This window comes from Tiliqua scincoides, chromosome 5 (assembly GCF_035046505.1).
Source record: "Tiliqua scincoides isolate rTilSci1 chromosome 5, rTilSci1.hap2, whole genome shotgun sequence".
NCBI lineage: Eukaryota > Metazoa > Chordata > Lepidosauria > Squamata > Scincidae > Tiliqua > Tiliqua scincoides.
The window spans coordinates 35989184-36012780 of NC_089825.1; the positions used below are offsets into that span (position 1 = coordinate 35989184).

Here is a 23597-nt window from a genome sequence, read left to right on the forward strand (position 1 = left end):
ACCCATAGTTTTGTACCAAGAAGATTTATAAAGATAAAACAAAGACACAATAGACAATCTAAAACAATACAGTCACAAAAAATGCATAAAAGTAGCATCATGGTAAAAGCAGTGCCAGCAATCAAAAATTTTCCTGAAGAACTAGGGTTTTTTTCTCCTACTGAAAGGCAAACTGCTATTAGATTCTTTCACAGGAATTCCATAAGCACTGTGTCACAACTAAGGTCATCCTTTCTCAAGCATTCATCCCAGGTCTGGGTGTCTGCATCACTGGGCAGCTGTGGGGACCTAGAGCCATCAAGGACCCACTGCTGAACATCTGTTTGATTGCAGCAAAGTAACTCTCAGGGCTCACTCAGGTAGAAGGGGAATCACAGAGGACAGTTTGCAGTCTAGAAATCAGTCCTGGCCCACCCACTTTGCCTTTGAAGATGGAGAACATACAAAGCACAATAATAGTTAGATCACCAAAACAGGTGATAGCGGTCCCATTCAGTACAGGACAATTTCAGGTCAGAACAATTTTTACAGATTCCCTCCAGCCTGAGAGAGGTGGATAGTACACAAGGCAAGAAAGCAAATCACCACAAAACTAGCAATCATGATAAAGTAAATAGTTTTGGTGTTGACCGAAGGGTAATTTCCCATATAAGGCAGGAAAGGTTATAATACATCGAAGTGTTTGTTTAGCTTTCCCAACCACTAAGAATTTACTTCAGTGGCAGAGAGTAAACCAAATCAGTAAGAGTCCAGGTGTCAAGATTTGAGGCAATCTGAATCCAAGTACTCAGAAGAAGTTCATTTAGCCCAAAAGCATTTATTTTCTAGGTTAGTTTCACAATGAACTTGATTGGGTTTTCAGAAGAATGTACACCTACAAGAATTGTGACCTTTCCATTTTGAGGTGATGGAATTAATTACAATCAATACAACATAATACATATTATTCCAACATTAAAGACATTACAAGTCAGGTTTTATCACATGGTAGTATATTAACAGTTTTCATCAGTTGATGCTGTGCTTTCCATTCCCAAATTCAGTGGGACAAGCCACCATGACAATACCAACAAATTAACACATTTAGCAAAAGCACTGGAAAAAATTAAGGAACAATTAACCATGAATTGACTGCAAGGAAAACGAGAAAATAGCATGCCTAGTTTAATTCACGCTATCAGCCTTCCACGATCCTCACTTTCAATGTACATACAGAATAAGAGACTCTTGAAGCACAAGAAGCTGCAGTGCATAGTATATTACAGGTACCTTAAAAGCCAAAATAAAGACCTAAAGTCCCTTTTATCAAAAGATAACGAAAGGCAGTATGGTGAACAGTGAATCTGAACCATTAGCAATGTGCCACTTTTCCTACACTACTGAAAAGGGAGTATAAAAATCTGACTCAGTACTAATATAGCCAGGTTTGTATTAGTACAGAGCAAGTATAGACCTAATCTCTTTCTCTTGCTGGAGTACTGAAAAAGTACCTCTTAAACAATAGAATTTGTGATGCAGTCTTTGTGTGGCTTGATAGTGTGGGTGTGTAAAAAAGTGACCAAATACTGAGTAACAAATCTTTCCTGCTGACAATTTCAAATCAAACCAGCAAACAGGCAGCAAAAGTCAAATACATACTTCAGCATTCACATGATTTCAACAAGACAGACTCCACTCCATTCATTTCAAGATCTACAAAACCTAGCCAAAACAATCCAGATTGCTAATTTTAAGAATGTGAACGCTAGGTAAGCAATTTATTATTTGTTAAACTTTACAAAATATTGTTACCAAAACAAAAGCATTAGATATTCACAAAACCATAATACAAAAGTAGTGGCACACATTGTTCAGGAAAAATGTATTAACAGGTGTTAAGTCTTCCCAAAAATTAGTCAATTATTAAAAATATACATCTAGGCCATTGTTTTATTCTTTAATATTGAGAAGTGGTGCTATGCAAATACAAAAGATTGAAGTACTGATTCATATAAAGTCTAGTCATTTAAAAAACCTGAACATGGAAAAGCAAAGTGTGCCTGTATCACAAAACACATACATTAATAAATCTCTAGTACTGATCAAGTGCGTACAATTCTCTCTTCTAAAAACTGAGGAAAACATTCAGTACAGTGTGTTCCTCAAAGCTGTGGTCTCCAAACATATTCATTAAATGTTCCAATGTTCCTTTCTTTAAAAAAAAAAAAAGAGAGAGAGAGAAAGAAAAGCAAACCACTATGTTACCACAGTGGTCTAACAAAAACATTCCAACTACATTTATCTTATTTCTCTAAATGACATGACTCATTGTCCACCTACACTGGTTAGTTCCACTTTCAATCAGACTGTACAACATATAGTGAGTCACTGAATGGACCACCTACTGTGGAAGATAAGAAAAGCTTACTATTTTGTAGGTGAACAGAAGACAAGATTCACCCAACCACATCAGTTTCCCAAAACATTAAGCGGTATTTCAATAATTTTCAAGCCTGCTTTTAAAAGACAAGTTATCAACTGCCTACAAATACTGATAATCAAGTATAATTAGCAACCAAAACTATTAAATTCCAGCGCTTATAGAACCTCTTTTTGAATTTTCCATCAAAACCTGTGAAGCTTTAAAAGTAAAAGAACAAGCGGCAAAAGCTTATCCAGAATGGAAAATTGCTACTTTCATTACAGATTCTAAAAGCCACTTCCCAAGCCTCATGAAATACCATAGCAGGCATTTTGAGTAAGCTGGTATGAAAGTCTGAGAAAATATTCAAGATTCACCATATTAACTGGAGTTCATAGGCTCTGAAATTTAAATGTTCATATCATACAAGTTAGATTTTAGCACAGTCAAGTTTGAGAATTATATATAGTACACCAATTATTCTATATGTATATGGGTACAATTATACAAAGTCATCAAAATGCACTGGAACTGTCTGCCTTTGATTTTGTACATATTTAACGTATTGATGCACATTGTCGTTTTCCACTCCAGTTCTAATTTAGAATTATGCACATACACAGTTAATTGTACATGTGCAGAAACCCCACTTCAGGATATAGGCATTAAGTATGAGAAACATGCAACCTATTGTAAAAAAATACTACAAAGCAACAGGTCTGGTTGCAAACTTAAAGATATATGTCATAACATTTGTTGCAGAATGTGGAGAAATTCTAGAACAAAATTACTTGAATGTGCAAAAGAAAACATACTGGTTTGAACAAGAACACAAGATATCATCTACAGCTCAAAAAACTACAACACTGTAAACATTTTTAAAACCATTATTTTGTATCTTATGGCATTTCAAATAGTTAACTGTAGGAAGAAGTTCAAATAGCTTTCAGTTAAAATGGCTGTATATTCCTGTATAAAGTTATTCTCTTTACCTATAACAAAGTAAACACACCACCACCGTACAATGCTAGTCAAATGTCTAAATATGTAGAAAATTGAAAGTGCTTCAGCTGGTTAAAGATAATACTGTTACAAGTATAGTTTGATTTTAGCAAACTCAATGATCGCTTTTTAAAATTCAAGCCCCATCCATTTTTCCAAGTTTTCCAGAAGTGTATTTCATACAAAAATCATTAGAAAAAAGGTTGCTCATTTTGTTTAGAAACTTAGATCTCTGGAAATTCAAATAAGGGGATTCCTCTGAATCAAGGTAGAACTGTATAGTGCATGGGATTTTTACTTCGTGTATAGCCCTTACATTCACAAGGTTCTCAAGCTGCCTTTAACTTCACAATTTTGTTAACTGCTCCAAGTGACCACAACCTGTAACATGTGTCTGTATGGGAATGTGTTTTGGTTGAAAAGTAATACCATAGCCTGTGTAGGAGTGGAGAAACAAGATAAATAGGCAAAACCATTGCTACACATACAAAGATCTCCTGAATGAGCAAGATATTTCCACTCACACTAAGATGTGTTGCCAATTCTTCCTCATCTGCAGCTCTTCCATCTCCAAAAAGCTCTCTAGAGGGACCTTTGACCCTCTGGAGTCAGATTTTTAAGAGGATCTAGGTTATAAGAACAAGATAAGCAAGTACCTCAACCTTGTGGGCAGAAGCACCTTCTGCTCTAACAGCACTTTTGCAGCTAAGCCTGCTAAATTGTGGAGTTCAACAGGGTCAATATGTTGTTTTTAATAATATTGTACCACCAACATTCAGATAGGTTTTCAAACCTCACCATTCTGAATAGACAAAAAACACTGAAAGATCATTTTACCTGACCAAATTAAATATATACATCTTTCCTGCCATGGCCTGCTGCATGGCTTAATAGTTTCATATGATGCCTCTTACAATTCCAGCTCAGTGCAACACAGGAGTACAGAGAGAATCAGCATAGCTACTCCTATAATGTTGTACCCATGTTAGAAACACTTTCAAGTTGTACAGCTCATGTACATAGCTAATAATTCAGTAGAAAGTCAGCAATATTCCTGTGCTGGCTTGTAGGCTGGAAGTAGGAAACTGGTTCCTTTTAACTGTGAATTGACCCACCCTGTAAAATTGAAATTGTATGATCAGGAGCCCTATACTGATGTTTGAAAACACTTGCTATGGGGGGGGGGGGAAGAGAGAGAGAGCGAGAGAGACACTCCAATGCACATGAGGCTGAAATGTGAAACACCACAACTGAGTTCACAACAGCAGATCCTGTAAATGGGCTCAGTGTACACAAGCCCCTATGTAACTGCGAGATCCAGATAGAAAATATTTGGGTAAAGGACACACCCCTACTTTGAAGGACAGGCAGTGCAACTACAATCTCAAACTTCCACTGTGTGTTAAAAAAAAAAAAACATCTTCATTTCTCCCTCAATAGATTAAACAGATTTACTCGTAACATTTTGAACAATGCTCATTACAGATGACTATACAGGCCCGAAATATTTAATTTCTGCTTGGATGTTGGAAGCAAATACTCAAGCATTTCAAACTGAACGGTGATCTCAAAACTGCAAATCAATTTATGTGCATAGTGTTGTGTGCACACAGCTAGGGGTTTTCAGCAAAAGTTCTTAGCCCGAGAGGCGCCTTTAATACTTTCATAAGTATAAAAAAGGTCAGTGGGACCAAGGAAGGTTCTAGTTGCATGTACAGAGCTGGCACATATGCTCTGAACTGTGACCAATTATAACAAGGTTCAGCAAACAGAATGCTTAATTGCGCGCACATAGTATAACCCATTTTAAAAATTTCCCTGGGTGTAGTACTACAATGTAGTTTTTTCCCAACTGGAGTACTAAAAATTGTATTGTGGTGAATGTCACTCCTGGGAGCTAGGGGTTCTACAGACTCCTGCACAGAGCAACCCATTACTGTAAAATATTTAAGATGGAATTTCTATAAAATCAAGATTAGCATATTTTACAGTATACCCAACTTACAATCGAATCTGATCAGTTAACAGGACAAAATTTTTAAGTCTATGATAGAAATTAGTACTTTCAAAGAATGCAGAAAAGTTACAAATATAAAGACAAACACTCACACTATTCTATTTAAACTTACTGAAATTCTTCAAGCTTGCAAATTTAGACACTACTTTCAAACATGGGAAGCCTTCCAAAACAACTCAAGTGTTTAGAAAAAGGGATATTATAGATCATAACATACGATACTAACAAAACTGGAATCCCCTTTTATACTGACAAATTAGTGATGAGCTTGTTAATCTGTTGACAGCGTTATGCTGATAGTAGGTGGTCGCTGCTGATTTGGCTGTTTGCTTGAAATGGGAAGTTCTATCCTTTCGGCTCCAAAAATCAAGTTCTCTTCTTGCAGACTGCACACTGAAAACCTGTTTGCTTCTGTGCCACTGTGATTATTTGGGACCATAACACCACTGACCTGCTCAAATGATTTACTAAAAAGAGTAGTGCTAGTTCTAGCCAAACTATGACTGCCCGGCTTAGGCAGGGATTGGCTGCTCGTTAGAGTCAGTCTCTTTAAGGACAGAAGCTCCAAGTTCTCACTCATTGCTCTCTGGTTTTGTTTACGAGACAAGTGTTCTTTGTAGGATTCACCAACAGCTTCTTTTTCTTTCCCCCCACCTTTGCTTCCAACAGAACGTCGCTGACTCTTGCTTAGCAGGCTCTTGTTACTGATGTTGCTGCTGTTTGATAAAGCAGAGTGACTGGTGGTAGAAGCAGCCCTAGAGTAAAAGCCTTCATCAACTTCAGATACTTCTATCAGTTCATCTTCTGGAATTCCTAGTTCATTACCTGCATAGAGAAGGCAACAAATTAACATGCATTTATCCAAGTGTTTTGCACTTGATATTGATAGTGTTTTGCATTAGATATTGATTCTAAGCACCTCCCAGCAAAAGCAAAGAACTAAAAGGCAGATAGAAAACTTACCTATCAAATCAAATTGAAGGGAAATTGTACAGTACAATTTCTATAGACAAATAGCAAAATAAATTTACTAAACTAAGCAGCATGCTTACAATCTCATTTGGAAGTGATTTTCTTACAGCACTCTTGTTATTCATGCAAAAGACTAGAAAATGTTAAGATATATCAGAAAAAGTATGAACCCAACTATGTGTAAAGATATCTATGCACTATCTGCAACAGCAAAATCAATCATGAAGCTAGATGATCAGGGCACCATAATAGCCAATGTGGCATCACCTGCAGGTTCTCACATTTTTAGCAAACCCAACAGTGCTTATTTTTCCAAGGACTGAAAGGTCACATTCTGCAGTACAGAGTTATGTTTAGTGATAAGACATAGCTGGAAACCTAACACACTGGAGTATAGAAGTTCAATAATGCCAAAGGTTTCAAATGACAAAATGGAAAACAAAATTAAAATAAATTCAAATGGGTCATGTAAATTTGAAAGTAATTTTCCCTTAAGCAATTTTATATAGCTAAAGTATTCTCAACATCAGCCCAAATTGAAGAACAAAAAATTAGCATTGTCGGCCAATTTGAAGCCTCTCAGTGTGGTTTCCTGAGATAAAACAAACTTATTTGCTATAGGCATGCTTTCAATGTATTCAGCACAAAGATTCCTTCTAAATTCTATGTGCAGAGCATGCAGCTGTGTTTTACTAAGGTTAACATGCAAATGCATTTCTTGTATACTGCAATCCTCCAAACATGCAGCAGTGACCCTTTCAATCGATACCTTTTGCGCGAGGCTACAAAGTGCTCTGCTAAAACTGCACTCTGCCAGGTGAGCTTATTCCATCCTCCATAATTTTTCTTACAGATTTTTGCCTCCTGATCTCTGGCATGCCTTTGCTGTCAACTCTAGGATCTGTAGGCGTTTCCTGTACACCCTGTATATGCTGAGTATTACTCTCTGCTGGTGCTCTGTTTTTTTCCCCATTACCGGTTCTCTCTCCAGTCACATTTGTAACACTAATCTCGGGTATGACAAAGTTGCCCGAATCAGTAGTGTCATTAGCATTATCAGGTTGTTCTAGAATTAAAGATGGATAAGAAAAAACAAACACAAAAAAGATGGCTGAAACAAAAATATGGAGACAAAGAAACAAAAGAGACAAATCTGACAAAACCAGAATGCTGAACATTATGAAAATCAGATGTTTCCTTTATCAACCCATTAATGGTATTTAACAATATTAGTAGAAAGGGAATACATTTATAGGAGTAAATCTGCTGCCTTCAAGTTCCACAAAAATTGTAACAGTGGAACTCCAGGCAATTAACCTGAACTCAAAATGTCCATCACTTATAGTATGTAGCGGAATACATGCATTCTAATTTATACACCATTTAAAAGATCAACCATAATGAACACAACATCACTGTAAAAGTATTCTCCTTGTCAGGCAACATCACAATATACTGGAAAATAACTCAGCCTTGTTTTTGTAGTAAGCTGCATTATTTCCTTGCACAATCAATGTTTATCCTGAATATACAGGTTGAGTTATTGTCAAGGGTTCCATTCCCAGAACTCACATAGATCACAAAAATTGCATTAAAGCAAGTCCATTTAAAAAACAATGGCTCTTTGCTAGATAATTTAAAAATAGCCTTGCTTACCTTCTGTGATGCAAGACAGTCACATTAGGCAGACAACCCACCAAACTGTCTCTCTCCAGGTGCTTAGAAAGGCTTTACTCCGAGCCAGCAACCCCTCTCCACACAGTGTGCAGCTGTAAAGTGATTATCTTTCTTTCATGAGCTCCAGGGGAAGGGAAGGGTCACTTGCCTTGGAGCGAAGCTTTTCTAAGTGCCTGGAGAGAGAATGATTGATGGATTGCCAGCCGGCTGCCCTCTCATATTAAGGAGACTATTGTTAAACAACTTCTTTCCTTTAATTTAAAGGGCTCTTTTCATCATGTTGAGATAAAACCACAGAAAAAAAAATCAGTGGATAATTAGGTTATACCTGTATTTTTTTCACTTTTCCAAAGGTTTTAATAAACCAGTTCCTAAAGGCTACAGGATTTGCATTTTTCTAAAGATAAGCAAAGCTGATATAGTTCTTTGTTCTGCATCAGGGTTACACGGTGGGTGTAGTCTTTCCCTATATGAGGGATCTCAATAGAGCACTTGTTGTTCTTGGGGGTATAAACAAAAACAGGAGGGTTTGAGCCCACCTGTGAACCTCCCTTCTCAGTGGTGCCATGGCAGGGTCAGACTCTGTGAATGGGGAAGCTCCTCCTCTCAGGTAGGTAGGTCAATTCTCCAAGTTATAAAAAAAGGAACCTAAAATTATACTGTTGAAGAACTTGATTCTCATTCTGACTTGGATTCCATGCAGGAACATGAGGTGTAGGGGTGGCAGGGGAGGCCGAACTGCCCTACCGTAGTCCACAGAAAACAGCCACAGCCTCCCCTGCGACTGCCCACGTGCTCCACCCACTTTCCGATAGAAAAACGGATGGAGCATGTGCACAGTCACAGGGGAGGCTGCAGCTATTTTCTATGGACTATGGCAGGGTGGTTCTGCCTAACCTGCCAGCCTCACATTGCACACCCCTGGTTCTTGTAATATACAGGTAATGCCTCGTTATCTGCAGGGGTTCTGTTCCAGGAACCCCTGCAGTTGCTGAAAACCACAGATAATGAAATTCACGGTTGAGGCACCCCTTAAACCCTTTGAATGCAACCAAAGCTGTACTCCGGTTGCTTCCCGAGGGCTGGGGTCCCCAGCCCTCAGAATGTCTTCTAAGGCCTCTGGGAGGCCTTAGAAGGTCACATCCAGTTTTTTATCAAAACCAGAAGCGATGTTTAAATGCATAACAAGGCATTCAGAGGTCTGGGGAAGCCCTTGCAGGTGCTTGTAAGACCTTTAAACATCGCTTCTGGTTTTGCTGCAAAACTGAACGTTACCTTTTAAGGCCTGCCAGAGTGGCCTCGCACTGCCTCCCCAGCCCTCAGGTGACCCTCCAACAGTAACTGAAGCACAGTTTGGTCGCCTTCCGACAGTTTAGGTCGGAGAAAATCTGGCTCAATATGAGCCTGGTGTACCCACGTTGAGCCAAATCCATGGATACAAAATCCATTGATAAGGATTAATCTACTGATTAGGCTCAACCTGTAATAAATTGACAGGATCCAGGTAGCAACGCATTACTATGATTAAGGACTGGGAAATACAGTTTTGGAGAGGAACAATAGGCTTCATATGAGATACAGTTGTTGAATAAAAAGTGATGCGACAGAGCAAAACAAACAAACAATGTACAATCTAGAAGAAGAAAATGTATTAGAAGTCAAGTAAGAGCTTTGGAGAACTTTTAAAAGACTGAAAAGGAGCAATTAATTCCTAAAATTGTTAATTGGAGAATAAGAGCAAGAAAAATAACCATCTAGTACATAGTGTGCTAGAAGGGAACAAGCTCTCCTTCCTTGAACAATGATTTACTCTTCTTCTAAGTACAAATAGCCAGGACAGAGGTCAGTTCACTTTAAAAATAGTTACATTATACAGAGGCAAAATTAGAACCTATGCAATTCTAAAATCCCTGTAATGGAATTTAAAAAAAACAGTATTTGGCAATGGGGGCAATTAATGAAATTACACCAGTACGAATCTCATTAAAATTGCTTGAAAAGCAATGTATGCTATACAGGCAACACATTTAAAGTGTATGTAATGTAAAATTTGTTGACATATGGCATTTGAACAAAATGGTTTATAGAATCCTTCCCTTTTTATCGTGCTAAACTGTTGCAATAAATCTGAATCTACATCTGCCACAACACCACATCTATTTATTTTAAATGTAGGTATTTAGGGTCTTCCAAACAGATTGGTGGGTGTCTCCCCTCCACAAAGTATTACTGTTTAGATATATGTTGCTAAGAAAAAGGGGAAATTTGAGATTACATGTGAATTCCCCTTCTCGGTGGACTCCATGGTGGGTTCAGTCAGCTTAAGGTGGGTAGCTCCTCATCCCAGGCAGGCAGGTCAAGTGAAAACTTCCTGTGGTGAGGAGCGCCCACTGACTTCCCAGACTGCAAAAGCCAGAAGGAACATTCTCTCCAAACGCATGGTCTGCATAAGGAATCTCAAATCTCTGCAAAAACAGAACTGAGGAGAAATGCAAGACAGCCACTCCAAGAAAAAAACAGATTTCTAACTGGGTTGACTTGGATCCCCAAAGTGTACAGTAAGGTAAAAGGATCAACTAGAACAACCTAATCAGAAGAAACCATTGGAGAAACTTAACCAGAATCTTGGAAGTGAGAAAATGAGTGTCCCACATATCAGGCTGCGAGGGCGGGGGACTGAACCCACCATGGAGTCCACCGAGAAGGGGAATTCACAGGTAAGCTCAAATTTCCCCTTTCTCCGCTGGGCTCTCCATGGTGGGTTCAGTCAGCCGAAGGTGGGCAATACCCAAGCCGTGCTCCTCAAGGGCGGGAGCTGCCTGAAGTGTGGGAGACCACGCTCTGAAGCACTCTGCAGCCAAAGGCAGTATCCCCTAGCTTCACAAAGGTGTGCAGAGAGCTCCATGTGGCAGCCCCGGAAACCTGTTCTAAGGAAGGGTAAGCCTTGAAGGCCGCGGTGGTGGCTGCAGCACAGAGTGAGCCACTATGCCGGGGAGGGGTTTCTACCCCCCTTGCCTTGTAGGCTTCACCGTTAGCCTCCCTCACCCATCTAGAAATAGAGGAAGGAGACACCTTGAGACCCTGTTTCCTAGGCTTAAAGGAGACAAATAGCCTCAGTCTTTCTGAAGGAGGAGGTCCTAGTGAGATAGAAGGCCAAGGACCTGCGAACATCCAAGTAATGCCATTCACGCTCCCGGGGGTGGGAAAGGTTAGGGCAGAAGGAAGGAAGGATAGCCTCCTGGGACTTGTGGAACATGGAATTTACCTTAGACATAAAGGAGGGATCGGGGAAGAGGACCACCTGATCCTCGTGGACCTGGCAAAGCTCCCTGGTCATGGAGAGGGCTGCTATCTCAGAAACTCTCCCAGCTGATACAATCCCTACCAAGAAGGCAGTTTTATATGTAAGGAGTTTGAGGGAACAGGTAGCCAAGGGTTCAAGGGGTGGTCTGGAAAGGGCTTCCAGGACCAGGTTAAGGTCCCAGGAAGGGGCCCTAGCTATAGGGGGAGGACTGAGCGAGGAGACTCCTCGGATAAACTTCCTCACATGTGGATGGGAAGCTAATTTAGTACTCTTGGGGTAACCTAGAATGGAGGAGATAGCGGAGGTCTGTCTTTTGAGGGTGGAAGTACTAAGGCCCTTTTCAAGGCCAGACTGGAGAAACTCCAAGAAGTCTTTCACCTTAATGGACTCAGGAGAGGTATTGCGAGAGGCACACCAGACTGTGAGAGCCCGCCAGGTATAATTGTAGACCCTGTTGGTGGAGGGCTGTCTGCCTGCTAACAGGTTTCCAAGAACAGGATCTGAATAACCCAAGGTGGCTAGTCTGCGCCGCTCAACCTCCAGGCAGCTAGGTGCAACATTTGAAGCTGAGGGTGACAGATTGGACCCTGCAGGAGCAGATCCTCCCTTGATGACAGGCGCGGGGGGGGGGGGGAGGGTGGACATCTCTATCAGATCTGGGAACCAAGGACAACGAGGCCAGAAGGGAGTCACTAGTAGCACCTCGGCTCGCTCCGACCTGATCTTGGAGATGACCCTGGGGATCAGCTTGGTCATAGGAAAAGCCTGTAAGATGCCCATTGGCCAATGAAGATGGAAAGCGTCTATGCCCGCAGACTGAGGACAACGACCCCTGCTGAAGAACCGAGGAACTTGGTGATTGAGGTGACAAGCGAAAAGGTCCATGCTGAAGGGGCCAAACTGCTTGAGAAGCAACCTGAAAACCTGAGGGTGGAGCTGCCACTCTGACTGGTCAATTTCCTTTCGACTTAGCCAGTCGGCCATGATATTGCTGACTCCCGGAATGTATTCTGCCCTGACGGAAGCAACGTTCCTTTCTGCCCACAGGAACAGGGAGCGGGCTTGAGTTTGCAGTGACTTTGAGTGTGTGCCCCCCAGTCGGTTGATGTGGGCCTTGGCCGAGATGTTACTCCCTGGAATAACTCAGGGAACTGGACTGGGGGGAAAAGGAGGGTGTGTAGTTGATCAGATAAGGGGTCATCCTCCTCTGAAAACTCCCCATCCTCGGAGGCTGATCCGGGGAAAGAACCCTCAGCCTCAGAATCCAACTCAGTTACCACCCGGGAGGGGTCTAGATGACCACTGGAGGTTCCAGATTTCTTTTGCTTCTTAGCTGGGGGAGGAGAGACCTCAATCTCGATTTCAGCATGGTCAAGTGGAGAAACAGGGGGAGCCTGAAACAGGGTAGATGGCCCTTGCCGAGGGGGAAGACTGAGTCCAGGAATGAGGCATGCAAGGAAGCCATGGCCGAAGCCATGCTGGTGGAGACAGAGGCTTGCACCATGGACTGGATCGTGGCAGAAATGTCTTCCCAGCTAACAGAAGCTGCCGGCCCCCCTGAGGTGGGGGGTGCTACTGGAGAGTCTCTAGCCCAGTGTTTTTCAACCTTTTTCATCTCATGGCACATTGACAAGGACCTAAAATGGTCAAGGCACACCACCACACACACACTTGACAACTGACAAGGCACACCATGCTGCCAGTGGGGGTTCACATCTCCCATTGGCCCTATTAATAAATGACCTTCCCCCAAAATTCCTGTGGCACACCAGTGTGCCACAGCACAGTGGTTGAAAATGGCTGCTCTAGCCGGGCTAGCTATAGCAGAGGACTTCAGGCGCTGAGTAAAGAACAGAAAGGAGAGAGGAAATAACTTGCTCACTCCCTGAGCCTGCCCCCCTCCACACCAAGACCAGTTTGCTCTGTGCCTCTTCTGCTGTACCAAGGGGCAAGGGGCATGCAAGGGGGGGAGGAGTGCTTAAGGGTGCCAGGAGAAAAAAGGGGGGGAAACCAGCTAGACCCCTTTGCCCAGGGGCAAATCAGACTCACTGTTTGGTGGAACCGTTCGGGGGGGAGGGTTGGACTGCACGCGTGAGCCCCCAGAGCTGGCTCCAAAGATGCCCGCAGCTGCAACCTCTATGCGAGACAGGGAGCTGGGAAGGGGTGTGTGTAGGCGACTTCCCATAGCCTGATCCCAGCTCTCAGCCACCCGCAGTTGCGCCACATGGCTGAAGCGCGGGAACGGCTGAAAAAAGCCTCTCATGCCTATGCTGCTGGCGCTCAAGAAGGCTACCGGCCAAGCTCCGCCCAGGAGGATTGTAGGAGGTGGGGGCCCCTAAAGCTGCCTGACCAGGGCTGCTACCCCTCTCCTGCCCCTGCAGGTGGTAGTTAGGAGCACAGTCAAGCTGACATGCGCTCCCCAGGCAGCCCAAATGGCCGCCGCGACCTGCTCCAATGGGGCGCAGACCCCAGGAGCCCAAGAGGACGTAGGGAGGCTGAGCGGCCAGTAGAAGAGGCAGGGAGCAGATGCTCCCAAAAAAAGGGGGACCAAAGGGCCCAGAGAAAAATGCCCAGAAGGGCAAAAGGAGGCACTGGGCAGGGACGATGCCCAGAGCAACAAAAAACTCGACCTGCTTTCTGCCAGGTGAGGTCAGTCCGGGAAGCCAGGGGGCACTCCTCACCACAGGAAGTTTTCACTTGACCTGCCTGCCTGGGATGAGAAGCTACCCACTTTTGGCTGACTGAACCTACCATGGAGAGCCCACCGGAAAAGTGTAATTTATGGATCATGTGAAACAATAAAATGAATGAGACATGGTAATTCCCTGGTTCTCAATATACAGAGGCAAGATATAGTGAACCAAAAAGTACCATATGGATTTTACCCAAAACACTGGTGCTGAAGTGAATGTTTCTATAGCAATATGCAGTGTCTATTTTACAACATGCATCACTTGTATGCCCCAGAATTCCTATTTCACAGCAAAGTTTGATATTACAAAAATGACCAAAATTAGGTTTCAGATAATAGCATCAAGTCACCATTTCTACAGAATATAAAGGTAACACACACTTTGCATAACTGTACTGTGCTTCAAAATTGCTTGTTTAATGAGATAAGTAATAGAACCTAGGTGTTTGGTTCTGTTTCTCTTGCCAACATCTGCTTCAGTCTACCTTAATAGATTACTTAGAACTATGGGATGCACCTGCTTGAGGCTACTCAACTAGAAATTTAAATCATTAGAGTTGTAATTGTAGAATTAATTTGGATAAAACAAAGATTCTACCAAAGTAACTAAAATCTCTCAGACTTTGAAATGGTGATACAGGTATGAGTCTTATGACTGATTAGTTAAGATCAAGCTGAAAGCATTTGTCTCTCGCCTTCCAGGACCACTAATAAATATGTTTTCTAATGGAGAAGCATCTGGATCTATATTGTAACTATCTGTTCAGATTGAATGTCACCCCCATTTAGCGGCACGTTTTCTGTACAGAATGCTGCTGGATAAGGATCAGAACCTCTATGATACTCTGCCAGTACACCAGTTCCTACACCCACAATGCAATTATGGAATACAGGTTTGGCTGATTGAATTTGCCTTATTGATGGGCAAATAAACCGCACTACACTACTAGAGATCATGTTGTTTTTATAATCAATCAGTAATAAAAGTTGGGGTAGCAGAAGTGGTGAAACCCAGTTCGATATCACTAACACGCTCATTGTGATATTAGCCAAATTCATTCAGAAGTAGAAATCTAAAGCAAAAAGTTCTAAAGAGGTCTAAAGAAGCAAACGAAGAACATCTTAAAAATCCCTTAATTCTGCATCACATTCTTGGTGAACAGGCTCATTTTTCAAACCACTCTTCACTTTTTCTGTTATACACAGCAGTTAACAAATTTTCCCTCAGAAGCCAGAGTGCTAGATTCTTCCCCATTAAAATCATAACATCTCCTTCAACTGAAATCTTACAGCTCACTAGCTATTTAGAAGTCTGTGGCAAATATTTGCATACCTGGCAACTTATCCTTCTTCATAACAAAATAAACTTTTCCTCTTTAATGGAGACAGCTGCTTTACTATACTATCAAGCCTCATGCCTTACTGTCATCTGCTGCAACAGACACTTGTCCTAACCATTGACTCGTAAACTTCAGCACCGGAATCATCAAGTATGACTCCTGCAGGAAAGCAACATCAAAGAATGATTTCTGACGCATACAAAATACTTTATCTTTACTATCAATAACTTTACAATTATATTTAAAAGAGAGCACTTGTATTAGCTGGAAAGAAGCAAGTGCTATAATCTGTGCCTGAGGTATTCAATCTGTGCGTCACGCCTCCCTGGAGAGGCGTGGCTAGCCTCCAGGGGCATTGCCAGGCATCTCAGGGAGAAAGGCTGGGCTGCTCAGCTGCATGTGCTGCCTGCTGACTTGCTGCTTTTCTGCAGCTGTGAATGAGGTGGGTGGGGCAGCGTGAGGCTGAGAGGGTATGTGAAACATGGTGGGGGGAGGTGGGAGAGAAGGCTGGCTCAGCAGCCTTAGGTGCCAAATCTCATCATGGAGCTCTCTCCAAGTGTAACCCACACCCCAAGAACTACATTTCCCAGTGTGCCCCTCGCCCCGGGCATCCTGGGATTGGTCAAGGCAGGAGGAGAGGCTTCAAACTGGGAGGGTAGAGTTTGCAGCTCAGCGAAGGAGGGAGCCAGCCTGCTCTTAGTGGGGGGTGTCCAAATGCCCCAGCCTCCATCCCTCCGTCTTGCCTGGGGGGAACAGGGGTGGCATCTGCATGCTGGGTGTGTGTGTGTGTGTGAGAGCAGCCCCCATCTACTTTGGGGTGAGTTGTAATCTTGCTGTATGTGGCTGCAATCCTTTCCACACTTTCCTGGGAGCAAGCCCCATTGACTCAAATGGGGCTTACTTCTGAGTAGACCTACATAGGCTTGGGGTCTGTGTTAGCTTAACCCAGGATCCTCACCTCTCTCTTTTTCCTCCCCCTTCAAAAAAGAAAAAAAGCCACTTGATGGCTTTGTCTACAAAAATTGATTAAAAATTAAAATCCCCATTCCTTTTCAGCCATTCCCCTTTTCCCTCCTGCCTCCTTTGGGGGGGGGGGTACTCTGTTGGCTGCTATTGTAAGACAAAAGGCACAATCCTAGCTAGGTCTACTCAGAAGTAAGTCCAATTGTGTTCAATGGGACTTACTCCCAGGAAAGTGGGGTTAGGATTCCAGCCAAATAGTCTCTAGGTCTCAGTTTGCATCGGTTTGCAATTAGCAGATGCACACAAAACAAAGTCTTCCCCTCCTCCAGCAAATTCATCACTTCTTCCCCCCTCCCTTTCCCAAACCCTCCAGGTGTGCTGCTAACAAACTCAGGGCACAATCCTAACCAGGTCTACTCAGAGGTAAGTCCTATTTTGTTCAATGGGGCTTACTCCCAGGTAAGTGTGGTTAGTTCCAAACAACACAGTCCTGGAACAAGCTGGAATCCCTAGCATGTATGCACTGCTGAAACTGTGTTGGCTTGGCCATGTCGTGAGAATGGATGATGGCCGGATCCCAAAGGATCTCCTCTATGGAGAACTCGTGCAAGGAAAGCGCCCTACAGGTAGACCACAGCTGCGATACAAGGACATCTGCAAGAGGGATCTGAAGGCCTTAGGAGTGGACCTCAACAAGTGGGAAACCCTAGCCTCTGAGCGGCCCGCTTGGAGGCAGGCTGTGCAGCATGGCCTTTCCCAGTTTGAAGAGACACTTGGCCAACAGTCTGAGGCAAAGAAGGAAGGCCCATAGCCAGGGAGACAGACCAGGGACAGACTGCACTTGCTCCCTGTGTGGAAGGGATTGTCACTCCCGAATCGACCTTTTCAGCCACACTAGACGCTGTTCCAGAACCACCATTCAGAGCGCGATACCATAGTCTTTCGAGACTGCAGGTTGCCAACAAGTGGTTAGGATTGCAGCCTCAGAGTGCTGGCAGCTGTTTTTTTGTTTCTAGTGTATAATTATAACACCTTCATCCCCATTTTGGGGGTAACTGAAGTGAGGAGTTGTAATGGGTAGCCGTGGCCAATGGCCACAAGGATCGGGGAGGCAGAAAAGTTCGAGAACCACTGATCTGTGCCCTTGGACTGCAACCCTACAAGTCACTGCTCGTTACAAGTAACATTCCAAAGCATCCTTAATTTCTCAAATGGAAGAGACAAGGCAGAAGTATATGGCCAGTAAGTAACCACATGTATCTCTCCATTACGGGGTACAAGCCATGATGTGTATGCGCAACCTCCTGATTTTAGAAATGGGCTATGTCAGAATATTGGATGCAAGGGAGGGCACCAGGATGAGGTCTCTTGTTATCTGGTGTGCTCCCTGGGGCATTTGGTGGGCCACTGTGAGATACAGGAAGCTGGACTAGATGGGCCTATGGCCTGATCCAGTGGGGCTGTTCTTATGTTCTCAGTTATGAAAAGAACATTTATGTAGAAGCTAACATCTTTGTATGCTCAGCTTGATTGGAACATATCCCCTTATTTGCTATCAATAGCCTGTAGGGATTAGGCTTTAACCCACGCAATTTCAATATTCAATAACCTACAGAGCAACAAGATAGAACTCATAAATCGTAACAGGAATTATTAATTTGTTTTCCCCAATGTGTTTATATCCAGAGGCAGAAGAATTGAATTCCACTAAAGAATACATATTTTATAATTACATCTATAGAATGGATACTGGGGCAGGGGGTAAGAATGAAGATTTAACTGGATTTTTCACTACAATACTTCAAAATACCCTAAACTTTTTCCCACCATAGCAGTTAATTTGTTATCATTCATGTGATGTAAATCAGTGCAGGAAGAATTTATACATGTACTGCACTTCGGTGACCAGAAGAAAAGAATACATTAAAAGACCCACACAAAATTGCATAGTCACAAATAAGCACAGGAAAAATACCCACACTGGTTAGGGTGGGGGGAGGATTCAATAGATTAGGGCAGAGGTTCCCAAACTGGGGCATCAGAATGCTCACTCAAGGAAGCCCCATCTCTGCCCCCTTAAGAGAGGTGCGGTGATAGTAAAGGCAGGGACATGATCACCATGATTGCGATGTTGATGGGGACAATTTTTTTTTTTTTTGGGTGGCAACTCCAGTCCTCTGGAAAGCCTTTGGACCCCTCTTCAGGGCTCCCTGAGCCCCCAAACTGCTGTACTGAACTTTTTTTGTCAAAAATCAGAAGTGGCCTTTTTCACTATTTACAGCAGTTTGGAGGCACAGGGAGCCTGGCAGAGGGGTCCACAGACTCTCCAGAGGGCCAGTGCTGCCATAGGTAAATAGAAAAAAACCCTTTCTTCCCAGCAGCAGCACAATCATGGTAATCGCATCACTGCCTTTGCCCCTGCCCCACAAGCACTTACAGCAGCTCCCAAATTTCCAATGTACGTATTTTTCCATGTGGGCATTTTTCAGTGTGAGCAATTTTCCACATTGGCATTTATGTCTGTGGAGTTTTTTTCTATGGACAAATTTTGCATGGCCTTTTTTCTTGTGCATTTTTTCATAGAACACCAGACACCAAAGAAGAACAGTACATATAACCAGCCAGTTAAGGAATCAACCACTAAACCAGATAACTTCTTTAGCTTTCTTCTTGATGAGAAAGCTTCATATTCCCACAACTGGGGGGTGGAATAGAAGCTACTTGGGGGACCCATTTTAGTTTTCAATAGCACTGACTAACCACCTCATGGTAACTATTACATAAATAACACAAGCCTACAAAAACAACCTTCAGTTGCCAAGGATGTCTGAATGAATTTAAGGTATTTTTGGGGTGCTGAATCAAAAAGGCATTGGTTTTGCCTGACTGGGTCTAGTTTTGGGGATACGGCACAACCACCTTATATGCCGATTCAAGCAGCTTCCTCGCAAGGAAGCTGCTTGAGTCAGCATATGTTGGCTATGCCGTATGCCTAAAACTAATTGTAATAGGGCAAAACCGATGCTACTTTTTAATTCAGCCCTTCAAGTATACCCAATAATAGGTCTAACTTTTATGACAACAAAATATGCATAAGTCTGTGTAATAAGAAGTACTAATGCACTAAAAAAATTTTGTGCAACAGACTTTTAGATTAACATCTACAAGTCAATTTTAAAGCTGCAGAGATTCTATAATAAAAACAAGGATTGCTGCATATCAAAAACGTTTTTGCTCAAGATGTCAACATCTTCTTGATAACAGAATAGATCATGAACTAGCACACTTAATCTTCTTATTGATACATTAGAAGTTTTTATTTAGTGTAGAAAATATTAGATAAGATAAAATTCTAGATGCAATCAGCTAAAGACAGAGTAAATTTGCAATGTGTGTTCAACTTGGAAACAGTGAATGGTAAATTGACTATGGGCACAATCCTAACTATACGTCCCTTGCACCGGCGCAGGACCGTCACAAATGTGCTGTAAAGTACATTTGCACCTCCTTGGGAGTCGGCTAGGCCAGCGCAGGCATGCACGGAAGCTGCATGGAAGCTGTTGACCCATGGAAGCTGTATCCAGCCTCTGCAACGACTTGGGGAGGGAGAGTTGAGTTGGCCAAGCTTGGACGACACAGGGGTCTGGGGAGGGCAGGAAGGAAGGCGTTCCAGAGTGGGGAAGGGGAGTCCCAGGGACAGGCAAATGGGGAGCAGGAGGCAGGGTTGAGACCCAGCTGTTATGCCAGATACCAACCCCATTCCATGAGCAACATGGAGTGGCTTGAAGCCACTCCATTCTCCTCCAACTTGTGCCACCTCCTGAAGTGCACAAGTTCAAGGAGACCCATTGGAGCTGTGGTGGTTTACCTGGGGTAAGGGGAAGAGTTTCCCCTTGCCTCCGACTGAGCCACTTCTGGCTCCAAAACTGCGCTGCATACAGCGCAGGCCTCCTGGCCTGCCTGTTCCAGCGCAAGATAGAATTGCGCTGTATATGTTGTTGCTTATGTTCAAGAGGGTATTAAGTAAAACCATCTCTAGTACTGAAAGCAAAATTGAGTATTTCAATAACATGACAGTTCACTGGCCAACTCAGCAACATTCTTATTGTGCCATAATAGATTCATATGCAATTATGTCATACTGCCTGAAAAGCAAAACCTTTGTTACAGAATTCTAACATGTAATAGTTTAACACAAATGCACGTCTTACCATGCCTTTTCCATCTATGCCCCCGAATAGACATGCTGGTCACTGCATTTCTTGATATTCTAGATGCAGTAGGTGTAATTTCAACCTGAATGCATTTTGTACCTTCTTTATTTGATTTTATGGCACCTTGAGGTAATGAAGCTTTTATTGCATTAGCAACCTAAGAAAGGAACAAAAAAGTACAGGTGAGATTTTCAACAACAACACCAGATTTCAAATTAAAGCAACATTTCTAAATCAAGGTGTGTGTTAATATGGAACACCCTATTAGATATGACAAAAAGGTAACTATTTAATTTCTTTCTGTTCACAGCTGTGGTTTTACTTCAGAAGGATGGTGAGCAATTCAAATTGAGAACACTTGCCTTAATCGCTGCCGCAAGAGTCCATTTATACACTTGATTCCTTAATTCCTGGCTGTCTTTTAGCTACCCACTCAAACTGAACTTACAAAGTCAACTTCTGAAAGCATATTGCTTATGTGCTCTAAAAATTTCTGATCCTAGGAAAACAAGTGATGCCTCAGGTTATGATAGACAATTGCTTTTCAGAGACTTGGGACAAACTATACTTGTTGGGAAATTTTGAGATATAGTACTATATATAACTTTTATTGCCCACAATAATCTTGACTTCTGATCAAATTAGGTTATCAAATGTAACTTGCACTTCAAGCTGTAGCCTGGAAAAGCCAACACTAGCCCCCAAAGCATGAGCAGTATTCACTGAAATTAGTGTGTGTCAAGTCTGGATCCTTCTCAATCCACACACTGACAATTCATAAGAACACATGTGCAAGAAAATCAGCAATGCTGTGTTATTCAGCAATCTGTTCTAGTTTCCTTCATGTGCAATATCAGCTGGACCAGAAGCAGCCTGCATTTGTGTGCGCATAATTATCATGCGTGTACAATTATTATTTGTGTGTACACAATTAATGTATCATTAAGGCAAAAGTACTGCTCAGTAGAAATATTTTGCACACACAGAGACTTGCATTTCACTAATATTATGCTGCATCATCAGTCTGGGACAACTTTAGAGCCATCATTATATCAATATGTTATGAGAAAGAAGATTTTGACACAACACCTACCAATAGTGGCTCTGGATATAATTCTAATTGTGCTCTGTATAAAATATCATCCATTGCTTTACGAGCCAGGTCCCATTCTCCATTATAACTGGAAAGTGGAGCAAAACAGAAAAATGCGTTGTAATCTGTAAGAATTTAGCTTAAAAATTGAGTCATTTTCCAGAGAACAAAGCAATTTACAAACTAATTGATGAGAATAAAAATTCTCAATCACATAATTAATGCAACATCTATGCACACTAAAACATTAACAGTTACAGAACTGGGATAGTTTTGCCAAAACGCTTTTAGCTCTTTCCTGAAAACCGAACTTACAGTGTGCGCATTTCTCTAGGGACAAGCAAGGCCACTGCTAAAAAGTCCCTGACTTTCATGCCCACCAACTGGATCTCTGTTAATGATGGACCGGAAAGTAGAGCCTCCAATGAAGATTTCAAACACCAGACACACTGATATGGGAGATTGTGGTCATTCAGGTAATATGGTCCCACATGGTTAAGAGCTTTAAGGGCCAAGATAAGGACTTGAAATTAGGCTTGGAAGCAAATTGGCTATCAGTGTAGACTGAGCAAAATAGATTATATGCTCTGATATATTAGCCTCCGACTGTGGCACTCTGGACCAGTTTAAGCTTCTGATCCATTTTCAGAAGGCAACCCCATGTATAGGGCATTATAATAGTCTAATCTGGATGTGATCAGTGCATGGATGACAGTAATTAGGTCCGACTTTTCCAGGTAAGAGGAACTAGTCAAAGCTTATAGTAAGCACGCCTAGTGACAGCAGCCACCTGGGTCTCCAAGGATAGTGTAGGATTCTCCCAAACTGCACTTACTATGGCAGGGGAGTGCAAACCCTTTCATCCAAATCATCAGCACTTCCTACCCATAGCACCTCCATCTTATCTAGATTCAACTTCAGATTGCCCTCATTCATTCCATTTCATCCAGGTTTCACTTATTCCCTCTCTTCAACCTACCCTGGCTGGTGTTGCTACAGCTACACTTAATGCCACTGCATCGACTCCTCCCTCCCTCCAACCCAGGCTGGTGTTGCTGCAAACACATTCTGTGCAGCTCAGAAAATGTAGGTGGATGTGTGTGTAATGGCTCTCTTGGTCCTTCTAAGGGTTGATCTAAGAGCAATTTTATGACCAGATTTACCATATACACTCATGTATTTTAGGATCAATTTTAAGACAAATTTCTCAACTTATACACAAGTATATACGGTGGCAATTCAAACTCCCCTGAACCAAAGAAGGCTTTAAGACTAGACAAACTTCAATGGGATGGAACACTCTCCTTAAAGGAGGTGTTCATTACCTCAGACACCCACACAATTCAATCTATGCTGGGCAAATTTTATCAGCCAGGAGAAGATAAATCCACTAATCAGGTGGTAGATTTCACAGCTCCATGTAACCTCTTCAGGTAACACAAGTCGAATATGAACCCCTAACAACCTCACTGGTCACAACCATTTCATTATTAATTCTTTCATCATCATAGGTATACATTTTATTCATTACCATATTAATAAGTAAGTTATCCCAATAATAAAATGTAGCAGAGTTGGCATTTAAAAACACACACACAAAATTGTTTACAAAGGTTTTCATTTTATGCAGGTTCCATCTATCAATAATTGCAGACTCAGAAATTTGGTGTACAGAAAAAATTGTTCCTAAAAGCCAGAGAAACTATTTACTCTATATAAACTTCACACATTTAAGCGGTACATGCTCAATGCTCATCAGGTGCTTTGTTTTAATGAACAGTACTCTGAGTAATCACAATATATAAAAGATTAAACATCTTGCATCATTAAATATGATAAATTTGCACCACAAACTAGAATGCATCTTCAACAGATCTTTTAGTATAATATTACAAAATGTTCAACAATTCTACATCAGGGAA

General features: G+C 42.2%; 1 protein-coding gene across 3 annotated transcripts in view; it reads right to left on the reverse strand.

The window, feature by feature from the left end:
* Nucleotides 1-797: 797 nt before the first annotated feature.
* Nucleotides 798-23597, reverse strand: part of HYCC1 (hyccin PI4KA lipid kinase complex subunit 1) — a 64254-nt gene continuing 41454 nt past the window's right edge. For 2 of the 3 annotated variants that reach the window (XM_066628559.1, XM_066628558.1), the window contains exons 9-11: nt 21676-21763; nt 20580-20739; nt 798-6245 (exon numbers count right to left, since the gene is read on the reverse strand). In XM_066628559.1, coding sequence (XP_066484656.1) covers nt 5692-6245; nt 20580-20739; nt 21676-21763 — 802 coding nt within the window. In that variant the 3' untranslated portion in view covers nt 798-5691. Of the gene's footprint in view, nt 6246-7161; nt 7459-20579; nt 20740-21675; nt 21764-23597 lie in introns of all 3 variants that reach the window. The other variant, XM_066628561.1, reaches the window with a different exon arrangement.